The following is a 27,145-nucleotide window of genomic DNA, read 5'->3' on the forward strand; positions in this document are numbered from 1 at the left end:
GACCATAGAGCAGCACAACAACACCCTGACGTACTAAGCTCATCTGGAGTCGGTGGAGGTTGGGCAGTCTTGGCTATGGGCCGCAGCACGAAAACCCAAACAACGTGTGTGTGTGACACAATCATTGCACCTGACATACTCATCATCATCATACTGACAGTAAACGTTTGTGTGTGTGATGTGAGTGTACCTAATGAAGCGGCCAGTGAACAGTGAGAAATGTTGCCATCTGTCAGAGAAGTTCAACTGACCTTCTTCCCGTGAGAGGCTCCCATCATCCACCTCTCCGCTCCTCCTCGTCTTTGTGGCGGCAGGAGGACGCTCCAGCGCTCGTCCCTCCTCTCTCGACCGTCTATGGCCCCTTCCTCACCCTTCCTCACGCTCCTCCTCGCTGGCGTCCCCTCAACCACCTGTCCCAGGCTGACTTCCTGCTCTCTGAGAGGCTTAATGTAAGTGGCAGGGACAAGTGAAAAAACGGGTTACAGTAATCTGATTACAGCCGCTGTAATAAATTACATGACTCGGTGTGTTGCCTAAGAAAAGGGAGTGCAGGTCAGTCACCTTTGACCCTTAATTTTCTTGCATCAGCTGTTGATTTTAACATCAATGTTTTATGTCCAAAACTCCAAAAGTAGTATTAACCATCATCATGACTTTATGAGCAATAGTGTTGTACAGTAGATAGATAGATAGATAGATAGATAGATAGATAGATAGATAGATAGATAGATAGATAGATAGATAGATAGATAGATAGATAGATAGATAGATAGATAGATAGATAGATAGATAGATAGATAGATAGATAGATAGATAGATAGATAGATAGATAGATACAAACCCCGTTTCCGTATGAGTTGGGAAATTGTGTTAGATGTAAATATAAACGGAATACAATGATTTGCAAATCCTTTTCAACCCATATTCAATTGAATGCACTACAAAGACAAGATATTTGATGTTCAAACTCATAAACTTTTTTTTTTTTTTGCAAATAATAATTAACTTAGAATTTCATGGCTGCAACACGTGCCAAAGCAGTTGGGAAAGGGCATGTTCACCACTGTGTTACATGGCCTTTCCTTTTAACAACACTCAGTAAACGTTTGGGAACTGAGGAGACACATTTTTTAAGCTTCTCAGGTGGAATTCTTTCCCATTCTTGCTTGATGTACAGCTTAAGTTGTTCAACAGTCCGGGGGTCTCCGTTGTGGTATTTTAGGCTTCATATTGCGCCACACATTTTCAATGGGAGACAGGTCTGGACTACAGGCAGGCCAGTCTAGTACCCGCACTCTTTTACTATGAAGCCACGTTGATGTAACACGTGGCTTAGCATTGTCTTGCTGAAATAAGCAGGGGCGTCCATGGTAACGTTGCTTGGATGGCAACATATGTTGCTCCAAAACCTGTATGTACCTTTCAGCATTAATGGCGCCTTCACAGATGTGTAAGTTACCCATGTCTTGGGCACTAATACACCCCCATACCATCACAGATGCTGGCTTTTCAACTTTGCGCCTATAACAATCCGGATGGTTCTTTTCCTCTTTGGTCCGGAGGACACAACATCCACAGTTTCCAAAAACAATTTGAAATGTGGACTCGTCAGACCACAGAACACTTTTCCACTTTGTATCAGTCCATCTTAGATGAGCTCAGGCCCAGCGAAGCCGACGGCGTTTCTGGGTGTTGTTGATAAACGGTTTTCGCCTTGCATAGGAGAGTTTTAACTTGTACTTACAGATGTAGCGACCAACTGTAGTTACTGACAGTGGGTTTCTGAAGTGTTCCTGAGCCCATGTGGTGATATCCTTTACACACTGATGTCGCTTGTTGATGCAGTACAGCCTGAGGGATCGAAGATCACAGGCTTAGCTGCTTACGTGCAGTGATTTTTCCAGATTCTCTGAACTCTTTGATGATATTACGGACCGTAGATGGTGAAATCCCTAAATTCCCTTGCAATAGCTGGTTGAGAAAGGTTTTTCTTAAACTGTTCAACAATTTGCTCACGCATTTGTTGACAAAGTGGTGACTCTCGCCCCATCCTTGTTTGTGAATGACTGAGCATTTCATGGAATCTACTTTTATACCCAATCATGGCACCCACCTGTTCCCAATTTGCCTGTTCACCTGTGGGATGTTCCAAATAAGTGTTTGATGAGCATTCCTCAACTTTATCAGTATTTATTGCCACCTTTCCCAACTTCTTTGTCACGTGTTGCTGGCATCAAATTCTAAAGTTACTGATTATTTGCAAAAAAAAAATGTTTATCAGTTTGAACATCAAATTTGTTGTCTTTGTAGCATATTCAACTGAATATGGGTTGAAAATGATTTGCAAATCATTGTATTCCTTTTATATTTACATCTAACACAATTTCCCAACTCATACGGAAACAGGGTTTGTAGATAATCCCTTGGGAGAGTTCCCTCTATGCTGGGAGTTTATGTATTCGCCTAAAGCAGGGGTGTCAAACTCATTTTAGATCGGGGGCCACATGGAGAAAAATCTACTCCCAAATGGGCCGGACTAGTAAAATCACAGCACGATAACTTAAATATAAAGACAACTTCAGATCTTTTTCTTTGTTTAAAAAAAAATAAAACAAGCACATTCTGAAATTGTACAAATCATAATATTGTTGTTGTTTTTTTACACTTACATGTTGCAGTTAATAGTATTCTATCTTTATTTGTCGTTATTTATATTTTCTGAATAAATTATGTGACAATGTTCATCAGTCAACTCATTGGTGTTAATTTTCAATCTATCAAAATAAAAAAAATATATGAAAATGTTTGTTATTTATGTAGTTTGATCATTTTCCTCGACTGATGTACTAACATCATGTTGTTTATTTTGTACATATATAGCATCATCTACAACGATACAAAGAATTGCTATTGCGACATCCAGTGGACACATTTAGAACAGCAGTTTCTTTCATTCAAAAGGTTCAGATTAATTTTTATACTTAGCAAACTCATCCCGCGGGCCGGATAAAACCTGTTCGCGGGCCTGATCCGGCCCTCGGGCCGTACGTTTGACGCCCCTGGCCTAAAGGGTAGTTAGTTAGTTAAGCCTGGGGGAGGTCTGTGCTGTCCTAGTACAGTCGTACTGCAACATACGAGCTTACTTGGTTCTGTGATAGAGCTCTTAACTCAAAACATTTGTAACTCAAATCAATGTCTCCCATTGAAATGAATAGAAATCAATGCATTCCAATGGGTGCTTGCCCCACCCAAAACAGCCCTATTTGAACATGAAACATGCCTTTTAAAAATAAATATTGTATAACATATATTGACAAAACAAAAAACATTCTTTTTGGATCAAGGCATATGCTTGTTGATGACCCCCAGCTTCATCTTTCAATGTCAGATATACCGATTGAGCAGGTTAAAAAAGCAAAACTGCTTGGTGTGCTATTAGACAGTCTGTCATGGTCCGATCATTTTGATGGTATTTTAATGAAAATGGGAAGAGGTTTAGCCATGGTCAGGAAGTGCTCCAACTACTTGACATCCTCAACAATGGGTCAAGTCATACAGCCCTTGGTTTTCTGTCATCTTCATTACTGTCCTATAATATGGCCCGCTACGACTAAATCTGACCTGAACAAACTGCAACTTGTTCATAACAGAGAAGCTAGACTGGTACTTAAATGTTATTTGCGCACTAATATTTCATTTTATGCATTCACGCCTGTCCTGGTTGTCTGTTGAACAAAAGATGCATTGTAGTCTCCTTATGTTCTTTAGAACTATCATGTTAGATCAATCACCAGATTACTTTTACAAACAGTTTTTAAAAATCAACTAACACACATATTCATGACACTAGGAATGCCAGCAATGGCTATTTGACACTTCCTGCTCCCAGGACCAATCTGCTCAAACATAGAGTCATGTATAGATGTATATCCTTCTAGAATCGGTTGCCATCTCTCATTAATCTCTCACAAAGTAAATTGTCATTCAAGACAGCTTTGAAGATACACCTATTGCAGCTGCCCACATGACTTTCATTTTTAATACCGGGTTTAACTAGCTTTTTTTAATCTTATGTTGTACTTTTCTTTTGTATAATGTTTGGTAATGTACTGTATGTATTCTTTGTATGCTCCTATATGGACCCCAGAAAGACTAGCGGTCGCCTTGGCGTCAGCTAATGGGGATTCATTCAATAAACAATAAACATCAATACAATAGAATGTACTACTAACAACTACAGTAGTTTATGAAGTAATGTAATAATAGTGCACAGCAGGCTTGTCACTCATTTTCATTGAGGGCCACATCACAGTTATGGTTGCCCCAGAGGGCCGCTTGTAACTGTGAAAAATATATAAGTATAAAAGTATAAGGATTTGCCTCATGATGTTACATTATTGCTTATGCATTTGATTATCATACATTTTGTATGTACGCTGTAAAAAAAAACAACTTTAGATTTTACTGTAAAAAACTGGCAGTTCAGGCACCAGAACTTTACCATAGAACTCCAGATGTTTTGTACAGCATATTACTGTAAATGGAAGGAATAAACAGCATCACTATTTTTTACGGTAAATGTAATTTCTGTATGATTCCAATTATTTTTAACATTTTCCTAAGCAAAAGCCACTAAATTGATACATTTCCTGATAAAATACAGACATGAGGCTGCGGTCAGCCAAGCCTATACCCTCTGGTTGCGCAATTCTTTAATGAACCGGGTTAGATGACGCGTGCCTGATTCTGTTTGTCAGCGTGTTGCCAAAATGTATGCAGAAACATTTATTATAAACCAGGACTTTCTTCTCTAACAGCCAGCTTCTCTTTAATTAGGTTTGACATCATTATTCTTGTTAAGAAAATGTCAAATACATGTCATAAGGCGGGGCGGCCATAAGTCAATCAATCATATAAACTTTATTTATAAAGCGCTTTTCATACATAAAAGAAATGTGCTTTACAAAGTTAAAAACAATACCCTGATGACCCATATACCTCATTATCACATACGTACGATACCAAACACAAACACACACACACAACATACACACATATGCAACTATATGGACCAATGATTACATGGCTGAGTACAGAGGCGACATGTGAGTAAACACTATCACAGGAGCCATCTGCACCAGGAGGTCATCAGACCATGGCTACCAGGACGCTGACACAAAAGCGCCCCCACAAGTACGGTCGATAACCCCAGGCAGATGGTTCATATGAGGAACGTTGGAAAAAATAAAAATAATACAACTTGTAAAATAGTAAGAACCATGAGTAAGGATAAAGAGTAAAATACGAGTAAGACATATGAAGATTAATAGAGAAAAAAAGAAAGAAAGAATATACAGTAAATAAACAATACATGAATAAAACTAAATAAAATATTGCATAACTAATAGGATAAAAAGTAAAATACAAATGACTTCAATCAAATAATTAATATCAGGTAAAAGCCTAATCAAAAAGGTGGGTCTTAAGACTGCTCTTAAAAACATGAAGTGAGCTGGCAGGGGCTTGTTCCTGCCATCTTTTACAGAGGATGAGATAAGTAGAATCAGAAATGCCCAAATGTTGATTGCAACCCTTGATCTCTTGACTGTGAGACCAGCAAGCTCACCACTAGGCCACCATTCAGGGCCCATTAAATATCAGTTCATTTGGCCAAGCAGAGGCTAACACAATTAGCACGTAGCTGACCGCATAATGACTAACGACTATGAAGTGTATCCTGTTCTGTCCCGTGTATGTCAGTAAACAAAGGATCAGTAGTTCTAAATCTACACAGTAAAAAAAATAAATTGGTTGATTTTACAGACAACTGACAGAAATTTGCCGTAAAGATTTATGGTGATTTTACAGTGAATTACTGTAAATGGAAAAACTGTACTACTGTTATTTTAACGGTAAAATTCTGGCAAATGAGGTGTCAGTTCTTTACTGCGAAATCTACAGTTGTTGTTTTTACAGTGAATTACTGTGAATGGAAAATTCTGGGGACTGAGCTGATAGTTTTCCCCGTAAAAATAAAAATGCTGTCGCTTTTCCTTTTAAAGTCAATGTTATTAGACAAAATACTAAAAAACGTTTTTTTTCTCAATAAATTACCCAGGGTATAATAATATTGCAACCAACTGTAATTTTCATCTTAAAAATGTATCCTGTGTACAAATTATTTTCATATTATACAATATTTTGCAAAAAAAACAATAACTTTAAGTCAGGTTATTTTTTCACATCCATCCATCCATCCATTTACTGCTAGTCCCTCTCGGGGTCGCAGGAGGGTGCTGGAGCCTATCCCAGCTGCATCATCAATCCAAAATCTTTATATTTAACATGTACACTTTTTACAAAAAAAATTGTGTATATTGGGCTTTGGCAAGACATTTAAGGATAAAGTAAAAATACACTACAACCTTTAGACTTTAACTGAACTTTTTAATAACCTTATTAATGCAATGCTTGGCTGCTTGTATGAGCTTGGTAATGGCGCCCTCTTGTGTCGTACCTCGGTAGTTACTCACTACGCCTGTCGTTTATGGCATGGCACTTGGCTTATCGAAGGCTGAAAACTAAAGGACATGACATACAAAACTTTAGGCACTTTATAAAGTTATAGGTAACATGCGTAATACAAGAAAATACCTTGTGCCTGCCTGTCACTTTGGAGGTCGGCCAGGGGTCGGCAACCCAAAATGTTGAAAGAACCATATTGGACCAAAAATACAAAACAAAAATCTGTCTGGAGCCGCAAAAAATTAAAAGCCTTATATAAGTGTTATAATGAAGGCAACACATTATGTCAGTGTCTAGATTACCTATATTAGCCTACTATCAAAGGCTGATGCAAATCTTTGTTGACAGAAATGTTGTATTTTAATTTTTATTCTACACATTTTTGCAGCATTGGAAATCATTGGTAAAATTGAGGCTTCTCACAGGATGACATAACTTCTGGAAATTACTGGCTCAGAATGGCCAAAGGTATAGATGTGTGTGTCCGAGTTTAAGGAAACGGCAGGCTGTCTTCTTCTAATGGATTTATTACAATCTTTGCAAGCTGGGTAACGTTTGCTGTGGTCTGGAACAACATGGCACACAAACAACTATGAGAAATGCAGGCAATATTACATACAGATAATGTGTCATGAGACATGCAAATATAAATTAAATACACAGAGGACATAAGTAAAGGAAATTAAATGAGCTCCAAAAAATTAGGCATAACGATGCAATATGTACAAACAGTTAGCCTACATAGCATGTTAGCATCGATTAGCTTGCAGTCATGGATTGACCAAATATGCCTGATTAGCACTCCAGCAAATCAATAAAATCAACAAAGCTCACCTTTGTGCAGTCACGCACAGCATAAAACATTTGGTGGACAAAATGAGACAAATGTTACGGCTCAGACTCCTGCCACCGCCACTCATCCATCTGTGTGCTCCAGTGAGAGCACCACGGGCCACGGCCAAGGGCGTTCCCTCTCCGCTGCGGGCGCACCTCCGCACGGCTGTAGGAGATCTGCGATCAGCGCACCTGCCTGGGATGAACGAGCTGCCTTCATAAGCCCGCACAACCTGCCATGCGGTGCCGGGATATAATCTTCTGTTGGCGTACAGTAAGCGATCAGCTGATGCTTGATGCAACCTTGCTCTCTGTCTGTTTTCCCCTCCGCGTTTCATTGTCGTGTCGTGTCGATCCTACTGCAGACCTCCGTTCCCGTGTTTGACGTTGCTGTGTGTCTCGTCATTTCTCGTCGTCGTTCCCCTGCTTCCCGGACTGCCTCTTCAATTTCGACCTCCCACTTGGACACGTTCCTCTCGACGCCTCTCGCTCGCCCTGGATCATCTGCCTGCCCAATGGACTGTGTTCCTGCCTTGTCCCTCCTCTCGCCCAACACAACACTAGGTAACACACACTACAGCTAATCACACACATAGCTACGCACCACATACACTTTTGGATCTAGCTCACACTCCATTTCCTTAGTTTATATTATTATTGTTTGATTATTATATATAGTGACTATATATAATAAATCTATAGAGCTACATTGCCCCTGGTGTCTGAGCCGTCACCTCCCTTTAGTAACCATAACAACAAAGAAGGAGTGGCATAAAACACGTCTTTCTGTGGCAGCATCAGAGAAATTTGTACATGTAAACAAACTACGATGAGTTCAAAGATCGCTGAAATTAGTAGGACAAAACGGTGCTTGCCAAATACTCCCATCAGTGAAGCATGTATAATATAAACAGTGGGATTTCTAACAATTACGAAGGTTTGTGTCATGTTTGTTATCCTACAGAAAATATATTAAAACAAACAAACAAAAATTCTTAATGTTTTTCCATTTTCACACATCTCTGAAAGAGGTCCAGGGAGCCACTTGGGTGGCGCGAAAGAGCCGTATGCTGCTCTAGAGCCGCGGGTTGCTGACCCCCGGTCTAGGCAAATAATTTTGAATGTTTTGTACATTCTAAACAAACAATCACAGTTATTTGACAATTATTTACAGCAATCAAACCACAATTGTACATTAAGTGCAATACAAATATGACAAAATAGCTTGTAAATTATAGGTAACTGGTCGAGCCGCTGCAGATCAACATCTCTTTGCATGTCTGTCAGAGCTATGCAAGTTTTGCAGCCTATTATACAGTACTACAAATGTCATAATAATAGCAGTATCACAAAAAATACAAAACATTGTCCTTTATGTAACTTATAAATAATAATAATTTTCACAAACAAATATATGTTTTTTCTCAATATTTCCTTGCAAGGTGTCCTGCAGGGTTCAATGCTTGGCCCTCTCCACTTAATCCTCTACCTCCTTCTCCTAAATTGGTTTATCCATCGCCATGGTTACCGATTACACTCTTACATAAATGATATCCAACTTTACATATCTACAAAATCCAATAACCATCACACCCCTTTTACGCTAACAAACTGTATTTCTGATATCGGCTTCTGGATACAAGCACATTTTCTTAAACTTAAATTAAACTTAACTATACTAAATCCAACATCCTCATAATAGGTCCAAACTCTCTCACCTCAACCTACTCCATCTAATTCAAAATTCTCCTCCTCACCCTTAAATCACATCATAACCAGGCCCCCTATAAAGACTTGCTCCACCCCTACAATTCCTGTACCCTTCACTCCTCAGATGCACCTACTGACTGTAGAGACTAAGGACCATACCTGGGGGGGGACAGCCTTCTCGGTTCACCCCTTCCCTGTGGAATTCATATCCCCATACATCCGTGAGACTGCGTACCCAACCACATTTAAGACACACCTGTTCTCCACTGCTTTTAACTTATGACTTTTTAAAACGTTCCCATTTAGTAGTATATCACATTATGATGTTTAATCTTGATTTCTGTATGCACTGATAAAGTTGAGGAATGCTCATCAAACACTTATTTGGAACATCCCACAGGTGAACAAGCAAATTGGGAACAGGTAGGTGCCATGATTGGGTATAAAAGTAGATTCCATGAAATGCTCAGTCATTCACAAACAAGGATGGGGCGAGGGTCACCACTTTGTCAACAAATGCGTGAGCAAATTGTTGAACAGTTTAAGAAAAACCTTTCTCAACCAGCTATTACAAGGAATTTAGGGATTTCACCATCTACGGTCCGTAATATCATCAAAGGGTTCAGAGAATCTGGAGAAATCACTGCACGTAAGCAGCTAAGCCCGTAACCTTCGATCCCTCAGGCTGTACTGCATCAACAAGCGACATCAGTGTGTAAAGGATATCACCACATGGGCTCAGGAACACTTCAGAAACCCACTGTCAGTAACGACAGTTGGTCGCTACATCTGTAAGTGCAAGTTAAAACTCTCCTATGCAAGGCGAAAACAGTTTATCAACAACACCCAGAAACGCCGTCGGCTTCGCTGGGCCTGAGCTCATCTAAGATGGACTGATACAAAGTGGAAAAGTGTTCTTGATCTGACGAGTCCACATTTCAAATTGTTTTTGGAAACTGTGGATGTCGTGTCCTCCGGACCAAAGAGGAAAAGAACCATCCGGATTGTTATAGGCGCAAAGTTGAAAAGCCAGCATCTGTGATGGTATGGGGTTGTAGTAGTGCCCAAGACATGGGTAACTTACACATCTGTGAAGGCGCCATTAATGCTGAAAGGTACATACAGGTTTAGGAGCAACATATGTTGCCATGCAAGCAACGTTACCTATGGACGCCCCTGCTTATTTCAGCAAGACAATGCCAAGCCACGTGTTACATCAACGTGGCTTCATAGTAAAAGAGTGCGGGTACTAGACTGGCCTGCCTGTAGTCCAGACCTGTCTCCCATTGAAAATGTGTGGCGCATTATGAAGCCTAAAATACCACAACGGAGACCCCCGGAATGTTGAACAACTTAAGCTGTACATCAAGCAAGAATGGGAAAGAATTCCACCTGAGAAGCTTAAAAAATGTGTCTCCTCAGTTCCCAAACGTTTACTAAGTGTTGTTAAAAGGAAAGGCCATGTAACACAGTGGTGAACATGCCCTTTCCCAACTACGTTGGCATGTGTTGCAGCCATGAAATTCTAAGTTAATTATTATTTGCAAAAAAAAAAAAAGTTTATGAGTTTGAACATCAAATATGTTGTCTTTGTAGTGCATTCAATTGAATATGGGTTGAAAAGGATTTGCAAATCATTGTATTCCGTTTATATTTACATCTAACACAATTTCCCAACTCATATGGAAACGGGGTTTGTATTTTACCCTATATCTTACCCTCTCTTACTTACTTATTATGTTCTCTTATCTATATTTTATATACCTTCACTTACCTTTTCTTACCTATACTTCTTACCTTCTCTTACCAACTTCTTGCCTTGTCTTACCTACGTCTTACCATCTTATACCTACACTACCGTTCAAAAGTTTGGGGTCACATTGAAATGTCCTTATTTTTGAAGGAAAAGCACTGTATTTTTCAATGGAGATAACTTTAAACTAGTCTTAACTTTAAAGAAATACACTTTATACATTGCTAATGTGGTAAATGACTATTCTAGCTGCAAATGTCTGTTTTTTGGTGCAATATCTACATAGGTGTATAGAGGCCCGTTTCCAGCAACTATCACTCCAGTGTTCTAATGGTACAATGTGTTTGCTCATTGGCTCAGAAGGCTAATTGATGATTAGAAAACCCTTGTGAAATCATGTTCACACATCTGAAAACAGTTTAGCTCGTTACAGAAGCTACAAAACTGACCTTCCTTTGAGCAGATTGAGTTTCTGGAGCATCACATTTGTGGGGTCAATTAAACGCTCAAAATGGCCAGAAAAAGAGAACTTTCATCTGAAACTCGACAGTCTATTCTTGTTCTTAGAAATGAAGGCTATTCCACAAAATTGTTTGGGTTACCCCAAACTTTTGAACGGTAGTGTACTTCTTCTTTTCTTACCTTCTTTTACCTACTTTGTACCTTCCCTTACCTTTTTCTTACCCTCCCTTACGTATACCTCTTACTTTCTCTTACCTACTTTTTTACCTTCACTTACCCACATCTTACCTTCTCTTACCTACTTTTTACTTTCTCTTACCTACTTTTTGTCTTCTATGTTCCGCTTACCTACTGTTTACCTGTTTTTATCTATTTATTACCTTGTCTTATGTACTCTTTACCTTCACTCACCTACTTACCTTCTTTTACCTATGTATAACCTTCTCTTATGTAGTTTTTACCTTCACTTACCTACTTCTTACCTTCTTTACCTTCTTTACCTAATTTTTACTTTCACCTACCAACTTCGTACGTCGGAGAAAGTTGTACTTGTAAACAAATTGTTGAGTCACAGGCCACACAACGGTGAGTTCAAGGGCCGCTGAAATTAGTAGGACAAAACGGTGCTCGCCAAATACTCTCATTAGTGAAGCATAAACACAAACCTATTAAATAGTGGGCTTTCTAACAATTAGGAAGGTTTGTGTCATGTTTGTCCTCCTGCACAAACGATATTACAACAAAAAACATATTTTTCACCCCATTTTTTTCCCCATGGGTTGCTGACCCTCACCCTATCCCAAAAAGTATGTCTATGCAGTGAATTTTAGTTTTTTAATATAAGAAATAAGCATTTTTCTACAAACTCGGAGAAACTTTACGACAAGCAATAAAAGTAGAATTAATGTATTAGAAAACACAATGCATACAGAAATAACAGTCATTCACTTAAAAACAGAAAACTACTAGGTATTGAATAAAGTAAAAGCAGAAACGATAGATTACAAAGGGTGGGGTTTTGCATGAGTCTTGAAGGTAGACAGGTTAGTGCAGGTACATGCGGGAGTGGGGAGGCAGTTCCGGAGGGCGGGGGAACCAAAGCTAAAGCCTCTATTGCCCCAGGTTTGGTGCTTGGCCACTGAGGGTAGGGACAGCAGGTTGGGGCGGGTTAGGGATTGCAGGTAGAGAAGGTCTGTGAGGTAGATTGTGTTGTGCTTTGAAAGTGAGTAGGAGGATTTTAAACTGTATGCCATATTGAATTGGAGGACACTGGAGGTTTTAGAGGACACTGAGTTTTGAATATACTGAAGTTTATTAAGGGTATTGCATGGGAGGCCGAAGAGAATTCTATTGCAGTAATACCGAGTCATACCAAAGACTATAAAAATGGGACCCATTACCTCCCTGCTTCACACTCAGCATCAAGGGTTGGAATTAGGGGTTAAATCACCAAAAATGATTGCCGGGCGCGGCCACCGCTGCTGCTCACTGCTCCCCTCACCTCCCAGGGGGTGATCAAGGGTGATGGGTCTAATGCAGAGAATAATTTCGCCACACCTAGTGTTGTATATCAGAGAAGGGAAGGAGGCGACAACCAGGGCAGGACTGCGGTTTTCAAGGTTTATTTTAAACCTTTGATGAATACGTGGCGTGTGTATGCTACTCAAAGTGAATGAGTGTTGACTATGTGTAATATTAATAATGTAAATGTTACCATGAGTTGTTGTCAGCAAATGTTGGTTGTATCTTTCGTCGTTATCCAAAGGGGCAAGGCGAAGAGGCAGTTCATGGACAGGCAAGAGGTCGTGGGCAAGAGCAGGGCAGCGTGGTCTGGTTCCGAGCAGGGAGGTCGTGGATCGGGGAGAGCAGTCAGGAATCCGGATGGGTATCGAGTGACAAGGCACGATCACGGAGGACAGGGGAGTCACTGTGGAAATACAAAAGGGCATGAACCAGGAGGAAAACACGGAGAGATAGAGCAACCACAAGGACGAGGAAATCACTGGGAAAAGGGAATGCCAGACGTGATGCTTACTGGAAGGTTAGCGACGTTCTGGCAAAGGTTCCTCGGGTCCGCTGGTCTTTATGCCGCTCCCCCTCGTCAAGTCCAGGTGCGTTGATCATTGATTGCTTGCAGGCTTGTTGCTGTGTGGGCGTGTTGTGCTCAGCACGAGCAGAGGCGTGCCTGAGCATGCTGCCAGCAGAGGGGTTAGCAGAGGTGCCTGCAGCTCCAGATGCAGAGGAGACGTGGGTTCGACTCCGCGTCATGACACCTAGTGTGTGTGTGACAATCATCGGTACTTTAACTTTAATCTAGTCTGGTGGCTATGAAGGCGTGGATGAGGGTTTCAGTAGCAGAATAGGTGAGGCAGGGGAAAAGACAGGCAATGTTTTTTAGGTGAAATAAATCAGTTTTTCTTATCTGGGTTATGTGGTGATCAAAGGAGAAGGTGCTGCCGAGGAACATACTAAGATTTTGGATGTGAGGTAAGTAAATGAGGAAGGTGTTATCAATGGGGAGGAAAACGTTCTTGGCTGTTTGTGAGGGATTTGTGACCAATGATGATGACGATATCTGATTTGTCACAGTTTAATTTGAGGAAGTTGAGTTGCATCCAAGTGTTGGTTTCAGACAGGCAGGAAGTTGGAGTGCTGTGTGGCGACAGTGATGAATTTGGCGGCTGTAGAGAGCTGGATGTCGTCAGCACAACAGTGCAAGTGGAGACCATGATGTCAGATGATGATACCAATGGAAAGTAAGTATAGAATGAAGAGGAGGGGGACAAGTTTCTTCCATAACGTAAATGACCGCCATAACCACAACACCAGGGGGAGCTCCACAAACCACGTTAAACCCAGATTCTGATCTAACAAAAGTATTCACTCATTCTCCTTCTATGCCACATCAATATGGAATGCACTCCCAACAGGTGTAAAAGAAAGTGCATCTCTATCCTCCTTCAAAACCGCACTAAAAGAACACCTCCAGGCAACTACAACCCTAGACTAACACCCTCCCCCCACCACATCCCACCTCCCCGGATTGTAAACAATCAAATGTATATACTTGGGGTGGCGTGGCGAAGTTGGTAGAGTGGCCGTGCCAGCAATCGGAGGGTTGCTGGTTACTGGGGTTCAATCCCCACCTTCTACCATCCTAGTCACGTCCGTTGTGTCCTTGGGCAAGACACTTCACCCTTGCTCCTGATGGCTGCTGGTTAGCGCCTTGCATGGCAGCTCCCGCCATGTGTGTGTGAATGGGTGAATGTGGAAATACTGTCAAAGCGCTTTGAGTACCTTGAAGGTAGAAAAGCGCTATACAAGTACAACCCATTTATCATTTATACTTGTTCTTATGCTTTCTGACCTCACTATGTTCACTGCTCGCTGTACGTATCCTACGAAGTCAGACCTACACTGTTTCAATGTACATTTCTCTGATGATACAATTGTTGATGACTGAAGTGCTGATATCAACCAAACCTATCCCCCCTCCCCCCGCCCCAACCCCCTCCACATCCCACTCCCCGTATTGTAAATAATGTAAATAATTCAATGTATATACTCTGATGATTAACTTGTGTGATGACTGTATTATGCTGATAGTATATATTTGTACCATGAATTGATTAATGTGGACCCCGACTTAAACAAGTTGAAAAACTTATTCGGGTGTTACCATTTAGTGGTCAATTGTACAGAATATGTACTGTACTGTGCAATCTACTAATAAAAGTTTCAATCAATCAATCAATCAATCAAGTACCAATCCCTAGTTGGTAGTGGAGGAAGAGCAGTGGTTGATGTGAATGAACTCAGAAATATGACTGAATCTAGGAGAGTGCTGTTCCAATGGTATTGCGGGAGAGGAAGATGGGGTGACTGATACTGTCAGAGGCTGCAGTGAGGTCCAAGAGGAGAAGGAATGGTGAGTTGGTCTGAATCCGATGCAAGAAGAAGGTCACTTGCGATTTTGAGAAGACTGTTTCAGTATTGTGGTTGGAGCGGAATACAGATTGAAATGGTTCAAAACGTGTTTGGGAGTTAAAGAGGGGTTTTGAGCTGGGCAGCAATGGCGTGTTCTAAGAGTTTGGAGAGGAATAAGAGGTTGGAGATAGGCTGTAGGTTTTTAATTCTGACAGGGTTGAAACCAGGTTTCTTCAGGATGAGGGAGATGGCAGAAAGTTTCAGTGAGGGAGGGACAAAGCCAGAGGTGACGAATGTGTTGAAGATTGATATGATGAGAGAGGAGACAATAGGGAGACTGCATGGAGCCGGATGGAACGAGGTGGAACAGACAGGTTGAGTTTTTCATGCTTTTCAAGATAGAGGAGATGTCGGACTGAGTGATCAGGAAGAGGACCTGAGTAGTTATGAACGGGGCAGGAGAAGGAAAGGGAATATGTGGGGAATGGAGGGATGAGGGGATGGAGAGAGTGGCTGGAGTGCTGTAAATATTTTAAATTTTGGCATTTAAGAATGAGAGGAATTGGTTCACATTTACGGACAGTGAATGATGAGGAGATACTGTCACTGGGTTTGAGGAGTTTGTTGATGTTTTATAATATGTTCTATACTACAGCCCTTTGAGACACTTGTGATTTAGGGCTATATAAATAAACATTGATTGATTTATTGATATATATATATATATATATATATATATATATATATATATATATATATATATATATATATATATATATATATATATATATATATATATATATATATATATATATATATATATTAGGGCTGTGAATCTTTGGGTGCCCCACGATTCGATTCAATATTGATTCTTGGGGTCACGATTCGATTCAAAATCGATTTTTTTTTCCAATTCAACACGATTCTCAATTCAAAAATGATTTTTTCCCGATTCAAAACGATTCTCTATTCATTCAATACATAGGATTTCGGCAGGATCTACCCCAGTCTGCTGACATGCAAGCAGAGTAGTAGATTTTTGTAAAAAGCTTTTATAATTGTAAAGGACAATGTTTTATCAACTGATTGCAATAATGTAAATTTGTTTTAACTATTAAATGAACCAAAAATATAACTTATTTTATCTTTGTGAAAATATTGGACACAGTGTGTTGTCAAGCTTATGAGATGCGATGCAAGTGTAAGCCACTGTGACACTATTGTTCCTTTTTTTGTTTTTTTGTTAAATGTCTAACGATAATGTCAATGAGGGATTTTTAATCACTGCTATGTTGAAATTGTAACTAATATTGATACTGTTGTTGATAATATTCATTTTTGTTTCACTACTTTTGGTTTGTTCTGTGTCGTGTTTGTGTCTCCTCTCAATTGCTCTGTTTATTGCAGTTCTGAGTGTTGCTGGGTCGGGTTTGGTTTTGGAATTGGATTGCATTGTTATGGTATTGCTGTGTATTGTTTTGTTGGATTGATTTTTTTTTAAAATGGCGTTAATTTTAATTTTAGTTATTCTCTAGTGTTTTCACCACTCAAAGGAGGTGTGTTTTTTTCCTCAAATCCTCAGTGCCATGTTTTGTTTTTGCTTTGTAATGGTCAATAGTGCTGTATGTGTGTGTGTGTGTGTGTGTGTGTGTGTGTGTGTGTGTGTGTGTGTGTGTGTGTATGTGTGTGTGTGTGTGTGTGTGTGTGTGTGTGTGTGTGTTTTCTTTTCTTCTCTATTATTGTTATTTGTTTTTGTTTGTTTTGTACAGCACTTTGTGTTTGCCACTTGCCTGTGCATGAAAGTGCTATATAAATAAAGTGTTGATTTGATTTGATGGTGGAGAAAAGGCTCTTGGGGTCAATGGAACCAATATGGATGAAGTGTGAGTAATAATAGAGCAGAGTTTAAGGCACTTTTGTACTGGTGTCTTAAAGGGAAATTGCACTTTTTAAAAAATGTTGCCTATTGATCAAAATCATTATGAGAGACAAGAACACACGTCTTTTTTTTTTAGATCCTAAAGATGATTGTAACCTTGGAAGCCCTCTAAAACAACTTAAAAACCTTCCATTAACGTTTTATATGCACGCTGCAAGTAAATACATAATGTAGTAACAGACACGTTCATAACATATATGTTCAAAACTTACCGTATTTTGGTCATTTTATGCATTACTGGAACTTATTTCTTCAGCGCATTAATTTCCGTTTCCATAGCAGCGCACTTCCGACTTCCGGAAACAAATGGGTTTTCCTACTTCCGGAAACAACTGCGAGTGTGTTGTAATCTTGGCAGACTTGGTAGCAGACAACTATTTTTGGACAAATAATGATTCACAACCTTATCTTTTTGAACCTGAATATACGGAGGATGAACTGCTGCTTATAGAAGCGAGCAGTAACAGAGGGTGAAACGTTGGGACAGACGGTAGCCGAGAGATTGAAGTTGGCGTGACATGCCGGTATAAATGTGAAACTTGAAGTCAAGCTATTTCGACATACGTATATGGTGTGCTTACCCAAATTCAACTCGAAAAAACTTCCCTGACCAGCTGGACCAAACAGACAACTGTCCATCGAGTGTGTCATTTTATTATTGATGATGATAAGCGCAGCACCCGCCACATACACTGTTGAGCTAGGTGTGTTCAAACAAATCATGAAATGTGGGCTAATACTTTACAGATACTGTAATTTGATTGTTCATGTTTATCAGTCAGTACAGATTGGCGTCCTATCGCATTGTGTTGTGCATTACAAACTCAAAAGCCATTCAGCTGCTGACGCAAAAGCTGGCTTATCTCTTGCCATAGGTAGCTTACGGCCAATGTGTAACTAAGCCAGAAAAATAGTTCCTCATCGTTCACTCTTACAATAACAATGAAGCCACAGCTTAGTTATTATACAGGTTACGGAACGTTAATGAAGTATTGTTGGCGTTTTTTTGGTGCATTTTTTAAGTGATTTAGAGGCAGAACGGATTGCTCCCATTAGCTGCATTGCCAGCCACCAAGGATGAGCCCATTTTCACAAATTAGAATACAAAACAAAAACAACGTTTGTCTTTTTGTCTCTCATTAGGATTGTGAACAATAGGCAAAATTCCAAAAAAAGTACAATTCCCCTTTAAGTCAGTGTAGGTTTTTTGTGAAAATGGGGAGCTTTGTAAAGCCCTGGCAATGGAGCAGATGTCTCCAAATGTCCTAAATGTACACCTGCCTTGAGTGGATTCCGTGGAAGGTCCAGTATGTACACAAAGGGATCTGTAGAGGTTGCCCTCTAGTGAGTTCTTCAGACCACCACACACTGCCAGGAATTCAGGGTATAACACTGTTTTATTTCGTTCTTCACGAGGTGCGAGCCTTTTGCTTCCCAGCAACAAGTCTCTTCTGCGTCTGCCCAGCAGCACCTCCAACTCCATCTACTCGTCTCATCACGGCTGCTGCTAATAAAGGCGACAGGTGATTAGATAACAAAGCCCACCTGGGCCATCTACGCATTTGTCGCTGTCTTCGAGGCCGGTCCTGGCAACACCCCATTCCGCGGCAGGCCCGCTGGCCACGCCCCCCTCCACAGGATCATATTATCCATCCATCCATTTTCTACCGATTGTCCCTTTTGGGGTCGCGGGGGGGTGCTGGAGCCTATCTCAGCTGCATATTATGATTTTTTAAATTAAATTTAAAACACTGTCTTGTGTTCTACATAACATGTAATTGTGGTTCTTTGGTCAAAATTTTGTATGGCTTATATTTTCCATACCATCTTCAAACCGCTTTCTGACTGTCTCTTCAGGATGCGCCATTTTGTGGGCTTATTTACGTGCATCCACTTTGACTGCGTCTTCTCCCCGTCAGCCATGTTGTAGTTTTTAGCGCTTCCATTAAGAGACTACTGACAGATATAAGTTAGAACTATGGGCACCTATTTATTAGAAATGGCATAGCAGAGAATGCATCTGCATGTACGAGCCATTCTGCCACACAACAAGAGGATAAATAAAAATAAGGAACTTATTGACTGCAAAACTCTTTGGGTAAATCCCTATACCATTACGGCGATATCTGCTGATGTCATCAATTGAAAACATTTCACAAATTGGGATAATTCCAGATAGCTTGTTCGATGTTACACCAGGGTTACTTTTAGCATATGCGCAGCTAAAACATGAAAAAACATCTATACAACTTACAGCAACATTTTTCTATAGTTGGAAGTGGAATCTTTATTGGCTAAAATGTGAACATTTCTACTGACACAGACAACAGTGCATAATATAAACGTTATTTTTCCTAGGATAATAGAGGTTGAGTTGCTTCAGCTAAAAAATGGTTTGATATTAATAAGTTATCATTAAATGATAAGAAAACAAAATGTATGGTGTTTAGTGGTGCAAGGACCAATTGTAAAGCAAAATTAAAATTAAATCAAGTGGAAATTGATAGAGTATATGAAACTAAGTTCTTGGGAATAATAATTGATCATAAATTATGTTGGAAACCACAGATTGAATATATAAAGGGAAAAATATCCAAATCCATTGCTATTCTTTAGAAAGTAAGACACATGCTGAATAAGAAATGTCTGCATATGTTATATTATTCTTTAATTTTTCCATATCTAACATATTGTGTTGAAATTTGGGGAAATTTTTATAAAACAAACATAGACCCAATAATTAAACTTCAAAAAAGGGTCATTAGAAAATACACAAAGTGTCATGTCTGTTCATGTTTTTGTTTTGGTCATGCGTCATGTCTGTTCATGTTTTTGTTTTGGCCATGTGTTTGTTTTTTGGACTCTTTTTAGTTCCTGGTTGCACTTCCTTGTTTGGTTTGGTTTCCATGGTCACCCATTAGTTTTCACCTGTCATGTCACGCACCTGTTTTCACTGATCACGTCACTATTTAAATCTGTCTGTTTCTGTTGTTCGTTCTGGCGTCCTCGCACTTTTTCATCACCCTGATTCATGTCATGTTCACAGTTCTTTACCAAGTAAGTTTTTGTTTATTATTGCCACAGTTTGTGTTTTTGTTTTATTGTTCATAGTTTTTGCCATTGTGCAAGTTTTGTTTTCATAGTCAAGTTGTTACCTCCGCTGTGAGCGCCTTTTGTTTGTTTCCTTTTTTTTTGTAGTTTATTAGTGTCAAAATAAATCATGTATTTAAATTCACGCCTTGCCCGCGCCAATTTTCCTTTGCCTTCCGGAGAAGCAAAACCCAAGAACCCAGTTATGACAGTAGGACGCCAGCAGAAGAGTTTCTCCGAAAAAAAATTGGACGGTTTTGACGAGGCAGCGAGGGAGGTCCTCCGCGCCACGGAGGAGGAATCGCTGCGCTACTCCTCCATGGAGTACAGAGACTCCATTTGGTCCGAGGACTGCGCTGCGTCACCGCAATCCCGGAAGCGCCGCTCCCGACGAAGGACGTCAGGGAGGGCTTCCGCAAACAAAGAGGACGCCTCACTCCCGCAAGCTCCTCCCCCTCCGGGCGGAAGCAAGCCACAGGCAGCCCGGCTTCACCCTGATGACATCACAGCTCAAGATTTTTTTTCTCTGAACTCTTTTACTTTTGATCAGCCGCCCTCAACAAAGGACTCTGTTTCTATGATCAAATATTATCAGAACATGATTTTGGACATTAGAGCATATCAGTCACAGCCATCTGAATTTCATACCCTGCCCCCCAGGACTCAAGCCACGCCCAAGTCACAAAATTATTTTTTTCCACCCCCTCAATCTCAGGTACAAAAAGAGAGACATTTTGGACAATTGATAGGGGAGGGATTTACCCCCCTCCTCACCTCCCTCCACCCACCCCAAAAAACGGTTCCAGACAGCGGGGAGCGCGTCTGGTATCCGCTCCTCGAGGGGGGGGCTAGGGCTGGGAAATGTTCAGGTGGGGTGGTTCAGCATCGCCATGCCAAGCCACAGCCTCCAGCTCGGCCACCACCACCTGTCTTTCAACCTGCCAAGCCACAGCCACCAGCACGGCCCCCACCACCAGTCTTTCGCCATGCCAAGCCACAGCCTCCAGCTAGGCCACCTCCACCTGCTCCACGCCCAGCTCCACGCCAAGCCCCACCACGCCAAGCGCCACCAGTCGCAGCTTCACGCCAAGCGCCGCCAGTCGCAGCTTCACGCCAAGCGCCGCCAGTCGCAGCTTCACGCCAAGCGTCGCCAGTCGCAGCTTCACGCCAAGCGTCGCCAGTCGCAGCTTCACGCCAAGCGCCGCCAGTCGCAGCTTCACGCCAAGCGCCGCCAGTCGCAGCTTCACGCCAAGCGCCGCCAGTCGCAGCTTCACGCCAAGCGCCGCCAGTCGCAGCTTCACGCCAAGCGCCGCCAGTCGCAGCTTCACGCCAAGCGCCGCCAGTCGCAGCTCCACGACGCCAAGCGCCGCCAGTCGCAGCTCCACGACGCCAAGCGCCGCCAGTCGCAGCTCCACGACGCCAAGCGCCGCTAGTCGCAGCTCCACGACGCCTAGCGCCGCCAGTCGCAGCTCCACGACGCCTAGCGCCGCCAGTCGCAGCTCCACGACGCCTAGCGCCGCCAGTCGCAGCTCCACGCCAAGACCAAGTCCAAGACACACCACGCCAAGTCCAAGACACACCACGCCAAGTCCAAGACACACCTCGTCAAGACCAAGACCCTCGTCAAGACCAAGACCAAGACCCTCGTCAAGACCAAGACCCTCGTCAAGACCAAGACCCTCGTCAAGACCAAGACCAACCATTCCAAGTCCAAGACCAAGTCCAAGACCAACCATGCCAAGACCAACCTCGCCAAGACCAGGTCCAAGACCAACCTCACCAAGACCCTCGCCAAGGCCAAGACACTCCAAGCAGCCAAGACCCTCCAAGCGGCCAAGACCAAGCTTCGCCGCCCGAAGTGCCCCGCCAAGCTTCGCCGCCTGCTTCGTCTGCTGCACCCGCACCTGCGTCATCGGCTGCTTCCACGCCTGCAACGACGACGACGCGCCTGCCTCCTCGTCGGCCACGAATGTGGCCACTACCTAGTCGTCCACCACGCCAAGTGCGCCCACCTCTTAGTCGGCCACGCATGTGGCCCTTCCCGGGTCGCCCACCTCGCCTGTGGCGGCGGCGAGTGGAACGCCGCCGCCACATGACTATGCCTCGGTGGATTCGGGGCCACTTGGCCTGGCGACCCACTGCCACATCCCCCTCCCGCCCTCCCATGACTCTTGATCCTGTTTTTTGGACATCTGGGATCTGTCCGTAAGGGGGGGGGTTCTGTCATGTCTGTTCATGTTTTTGTTTTGGTCATGCGTCATGTCTGTTCATGTTTTTGTTTTGGCCATGTGTTTGTTTTTTGGACTCTTTTTAGTTCCTGGTTGCACTTCCTTGTTTGGTTTGGTTTCCATGGTCACCCATTAGTTTTCACCTGTCATGTCACGCACCTGTTCACCTGTCTTGTCACGCACCTGTTTTCACTGATCACGTCACTATTTAAATCTGTCTGTTTCTGTTGTTCGTCCTGGCGTCCTCACACTTTTTCATCACCCTGATTCATGTCATGTTCACAGTTCTTTACCAAGTAAGTTTTTGTTTATTATTGCCACAGTTTGTGTTTTTGTTTTATTGTTCATAGTTTTTGCCATTGTGCAAGTTTTGTTTTCATAGTCAAGTTGTTACCTCCGCTGTGAGCGCCTTTTGTTTGCTTCCTTTTTTTTGTAGTTTATTAGTGTAAAAATAAATCATGTATTTAAATTCACGCCTTGCCCGCGCCAATTTTCCTTTGCCTTCCGGAGAAGCAAAACCCAAGAACCCAGTTATGACACAAAGCGTCCTACTATGAACCTACCAATCCATTATTCATAAGTTCTAATATGTTAAAATGTTCAGATATTGTGTTTTTTAAAAACAATGAAAATTGTGTTTCGGGTAAAGAACAGCCTTCCAGCTTGTATTCTTAGGTTATTTAAATTAAGAGGAGAAAACTATAATTTACGAGGCATACTGATTTTTGAAATATGTAAAGTAAGAACGAGTAAAAAATACAAATGTATTTCAGTTTTAGGAGTTAAATGGTGGAACAAGTTCAGTGATGAGTTGAAGACATGTAGTTCTTTGTTAAGGTTTAAGACAGCCTTGAAAGGTGAAATAATGGAAAATTATCAAATATAGCAACGATTACTTTCATTCCATTGATTTTTTGAAGGTTGATGTTCCAGGCAACCTAATTTTCAGTGAATGTATAGGATAGGCAAATATAAACCTTGGCTTCAGCCTATTCCCTTTTCGGTCTTTTTCTTTTTGTGTGTGTATGTGTATGTATGTTAGTGCTTTTAAATTGATCACATAAAATGGTTGATTATATGACCGAAATAAAGTCATTTCATTTAGTCTGTAATTAAACATTGAAGTGTTGCGCTGCCTCGTCTAACGTCATGTCACTTTTTACAGTGTGTAGTTTGAGTGCGGTCATGTGACTGCCAGGCTATGTTTGATTTGTGAATTTGAGTCAAACATCACTAGTTCTTACGTTAGATTGGTGAAACTGAGTCACTTGACAGTGCCCACTGGTAGACGTATCTCTAACAAGCCAAATGAATGTGTCTCTAAAATCAGGAATCAACAGATTATATATAAATATAATGATGTTATAAACAAATATAATGACTGGAATGAAACTCAGAATAACAGAGTAAAAGTGTTGTTTTTGTTTTTTTCCCCCACAAAATACTCAAGTCAAAGTAAAAAGTATGTTCCATTAAAATTACTCTGCCAAGTACAATGTATCCAAAAAGTTACTTAAGTAAATGAAACAGAGTAAATGTAACAGAGTAAATGTAACGCGTTACCATCAACCTCTGAGGACTTTATAGGTGGACTATATGAATCTCCATTACCTGTATTGTTAGCCACCTCTTGCTTGCAGTTTTTTACTATCCAGAATACACAGAGGAGAGAAAGACAAATGTTCTTGTCTCACATAAGGATTGTGGACAATTAGCAAAATTCCCCAAAAAGTGCAGTTTTATTTTTTTTAATAAACATAAATCATAATTGGTTTAAATAGGAGGGTTTAAATATTTATATTTCATTGTAAAGGCTCATTCTAAGCAGCAGGGATAGATATAATATAGTTTTCAAGCATTCTACATAGTTAAAATGACCATTTCTAATTGTATTCATCAAATATGCAATCAGAGCATTGTGCGGGACACTTTGCTTGATAAAAAACATGCAATTTACAGTTAATTTGATCATTTATTTATTCATTTTATTTCCCAGGGACGCAAATGGCATGGATTCGGTGGAACGCCCTATAGATCGATAGATATAGACAGCTACGTCAAGTATTACAGAAGTAGATTCCCTATACATGGTGGTTGCAGCAAGGCTCAGGTTAGAAGGAAAGATGAATGCAGAAGTGTACAAAGATATCCTAGGATAAAAAGCAACTCTCAAGTGAAGCACTGTGAATGCTTTCCTTTCCTGATGCAATATGTACAGATGAATGGAGAGATAAATGCTCGATTGACAGATTGATCAATTGATCGACAGACAGATGCATGGGCAGACAGACAGATAGTACCAGCAAACATACTGACAGTGGTAGTAATGACAATAATACAACAGTGTATCGGTTTTTGTCAACCTCAATCCAGCCTAACCGGTCTTTGTGGTTTTGGTTATCAAGATTTGTCACACATCTATAATAACCTTCAACTTTTAAGATGTTGTGCCATTAGATGACATATGAGTGTCATGTGAGCCTTTGCAGTGTTTGTGTGTACGCTGACATGATGGTGAACTCAGATAATAAAGCAGAAACCTCTTGGAGACGGTTGCCATGGAGACAAGCAAACGTCATCTTTTTTTTTCTTTTTTGGTTGAACTTTCTGTATTGACAACCAGGAGGGGTAGAGATTGTCAACATCCAAAAACATACACAGATGTCTCTTCTTTTTTTGTTCTTCGCCATTTTCGGTGAATTCAGCGGTGCGTCATGTGGAACAATTCTTGCTAAAAGGCAGTGCAACCTGTCTTTTTCCTATAAATGTCAATAATTTATGACAGCAATTAGACGCGAATATTTAAGAGGAACGTTGTAAATCACATTCATCAGTTTAGCACTGTTCATTCTTATAGCAGTGGTGTCCACATCTTGAAGAAATCTAATGGCTATTTTATATTATTTTACTTTTTTTTTGTAAAAAGGCTGAAAAAATGTATTTGTGTTTAAAGACAAAGTTTTGTGTTATTATTTATTGGAATAAAGGTGGGCGATAACACAAATTATTGTATCAACCCGATACCAAGTAAATACACAGACAGTATCACCCATACCATGCAATACTTCACTTCATTTTTCAAGATAATTGAATAATTTTGTGATTTTTGCCTATAATTTGTTGACCATGATTAATTAGATTAAAACACTGCAGGACCACTTTTTTAGGTTTAATTATGGAGTACAACAACAACAACAATATAATTACATCAACACACTTTAAAAATGGAACACAATATAAAACAATGTAACAATATCAAGATAATGATCAAATTATTCCCTTATTCTATTTTATTACATACATTTTTTACAAATGTAAGTTAAAGTTAAAGTACCAATGATTGACACACACACACTAGGTGTGGCAAATTTATTCTCTGCATTTGACCCATCACCCTTGATCACCCCCTGGGAGGTGAGGGGAGCAGTGAGCAGCAGCGGTGGCCGCGCCCGGGAATCATTTTTGGTGATTTAACCCCCAATTCCAACCCTTGATGCTGAGTGCCAAGCAGGGAGGTAATGGGTCCTATTTTTAAATACACAAATATTTGTGACAATAAACAAAATAACAAAAAAAATATGTATTTCATCATACTCTCCTATACACTGAAATCGATAATATACTGTAGATATTTGGATCGATTCATTCACCTCTGGTATCCAGCGTATTACATTAAATGTGATTCATTATTTAGAAATGGTTGGCAAATGCATACTTGCCAACCCTCCCGAATTTTCCGGGAGACTCCCGAATTTCAGTGCCTCTCTAGAAAATCTCCCGGGACAACCATTCTCCCGAATTTTTCCCGATTTCCAGCCAGACTTAAGGCACGCCCCCTCCAGGTCCGTGCAGACCTGAGTGAGGACAGCCTGCCGTCACGTCCGCTTGGCCAACCAAAAAGTAACCACAGAACACTATTGTTCTGTGGTTACTTTTTGGTTGGCCAACGGTTTACGTTGTATTGCGCACCTGACGGCAAGTGTGGGAGTCGACGTAACTTCATCACCTCGCCTGGTTATTGACTCCAACCCAAAATATTACACTGCCCATACCTATGCTTCTTCAAAGGCTGTGCTACTGGCTGCAAAGCATTGCACTTTTAAATACAACAATGAGTAGAGAGGAGTGCTATGTGTGTATATCTGTAAATAAATGAACACTGAAATTCAAGTATTTATTTTATTTATATGTATATATATATATATATACATTTTTCCATCTATTTTCTACCGCTTATTCCCTTCGGGGTCACGGGGGGCGCTGGAGCCTATCTCAGCTACAATCGGGCGGAAGGCGGGGTACACCCTGTACAAGTCGCCACCTCATCGCAGGGCCAATACAGATAGACAGACAACATTCACACTCACATTCACACACTAGGGCTAATTTAGTGTTGCCAATCAACCTATCCCCAGGTACATGTCTTTGGAGGTGGGAGGAAGCCGGAGTACCCGGAGGGAACCCACGCAGTCACGGGGAGGGATTGAACTCACGACTACTCGGGACCTTCGTATTGTGAGGCAGATGCACTAACCCCTCTGTCCACCATGCTGCCCTATATATATATATATATATATATATATATATATATATATATATATATATATATATATATATATATATATATATATATATATATATATATATATATATATATATATAAAATAAATACATAAA

General features: G+C 40.9%; 1 protein-coding gene across 1 annotated transcript in view; it reads right to left on the reverse strand.

Moving 5' to 3' along the window:
- LOC133645568 (uncharacterized) overlaps positions 1 to 7,697 on the reverse strand; it is a 34,154-nt gene extending 26,457 nt beyond the window's left edge. The window contains exons 1-3 of the mRNA XM_062040708.1: positions 7,418 to 7,697; positions 517 to 533; positions 252 to 443 (exon numbers count right to left, since the gene is read on the reverse strand). Of these exons, the coding sequence (XP_061896692.1) occupies positions 252 to 443; positions 517 to 533; positions 7,418 to 7,697 (489 nt within the window). The remainder of the gene's footprint in view (positions 1 to 251; positions 444 to 516; positions 534 to 7,417) is intronic.
- Positions 7,698 to 27,145: the final 19,448 nt, after the last annotated feature.

The sequence above is a fragment of the Entelurus aequoreus genome, linkage group LG01 (assembly GCF_033978785.1).
Source record: "Entelurus aequoreus isolate RoL-2023_Sb linkage group LG01, RoL_Eaeq_v1.1, whole genome shotgun sequence".
NCBI classification, from domain to species: domain Eukaryota; kingdom Metazoa; phylum Chordata; class Actinopteri; order Syngnathiformes; family Syngnathidae; genus Entelurus; species Entelurus aequoreus.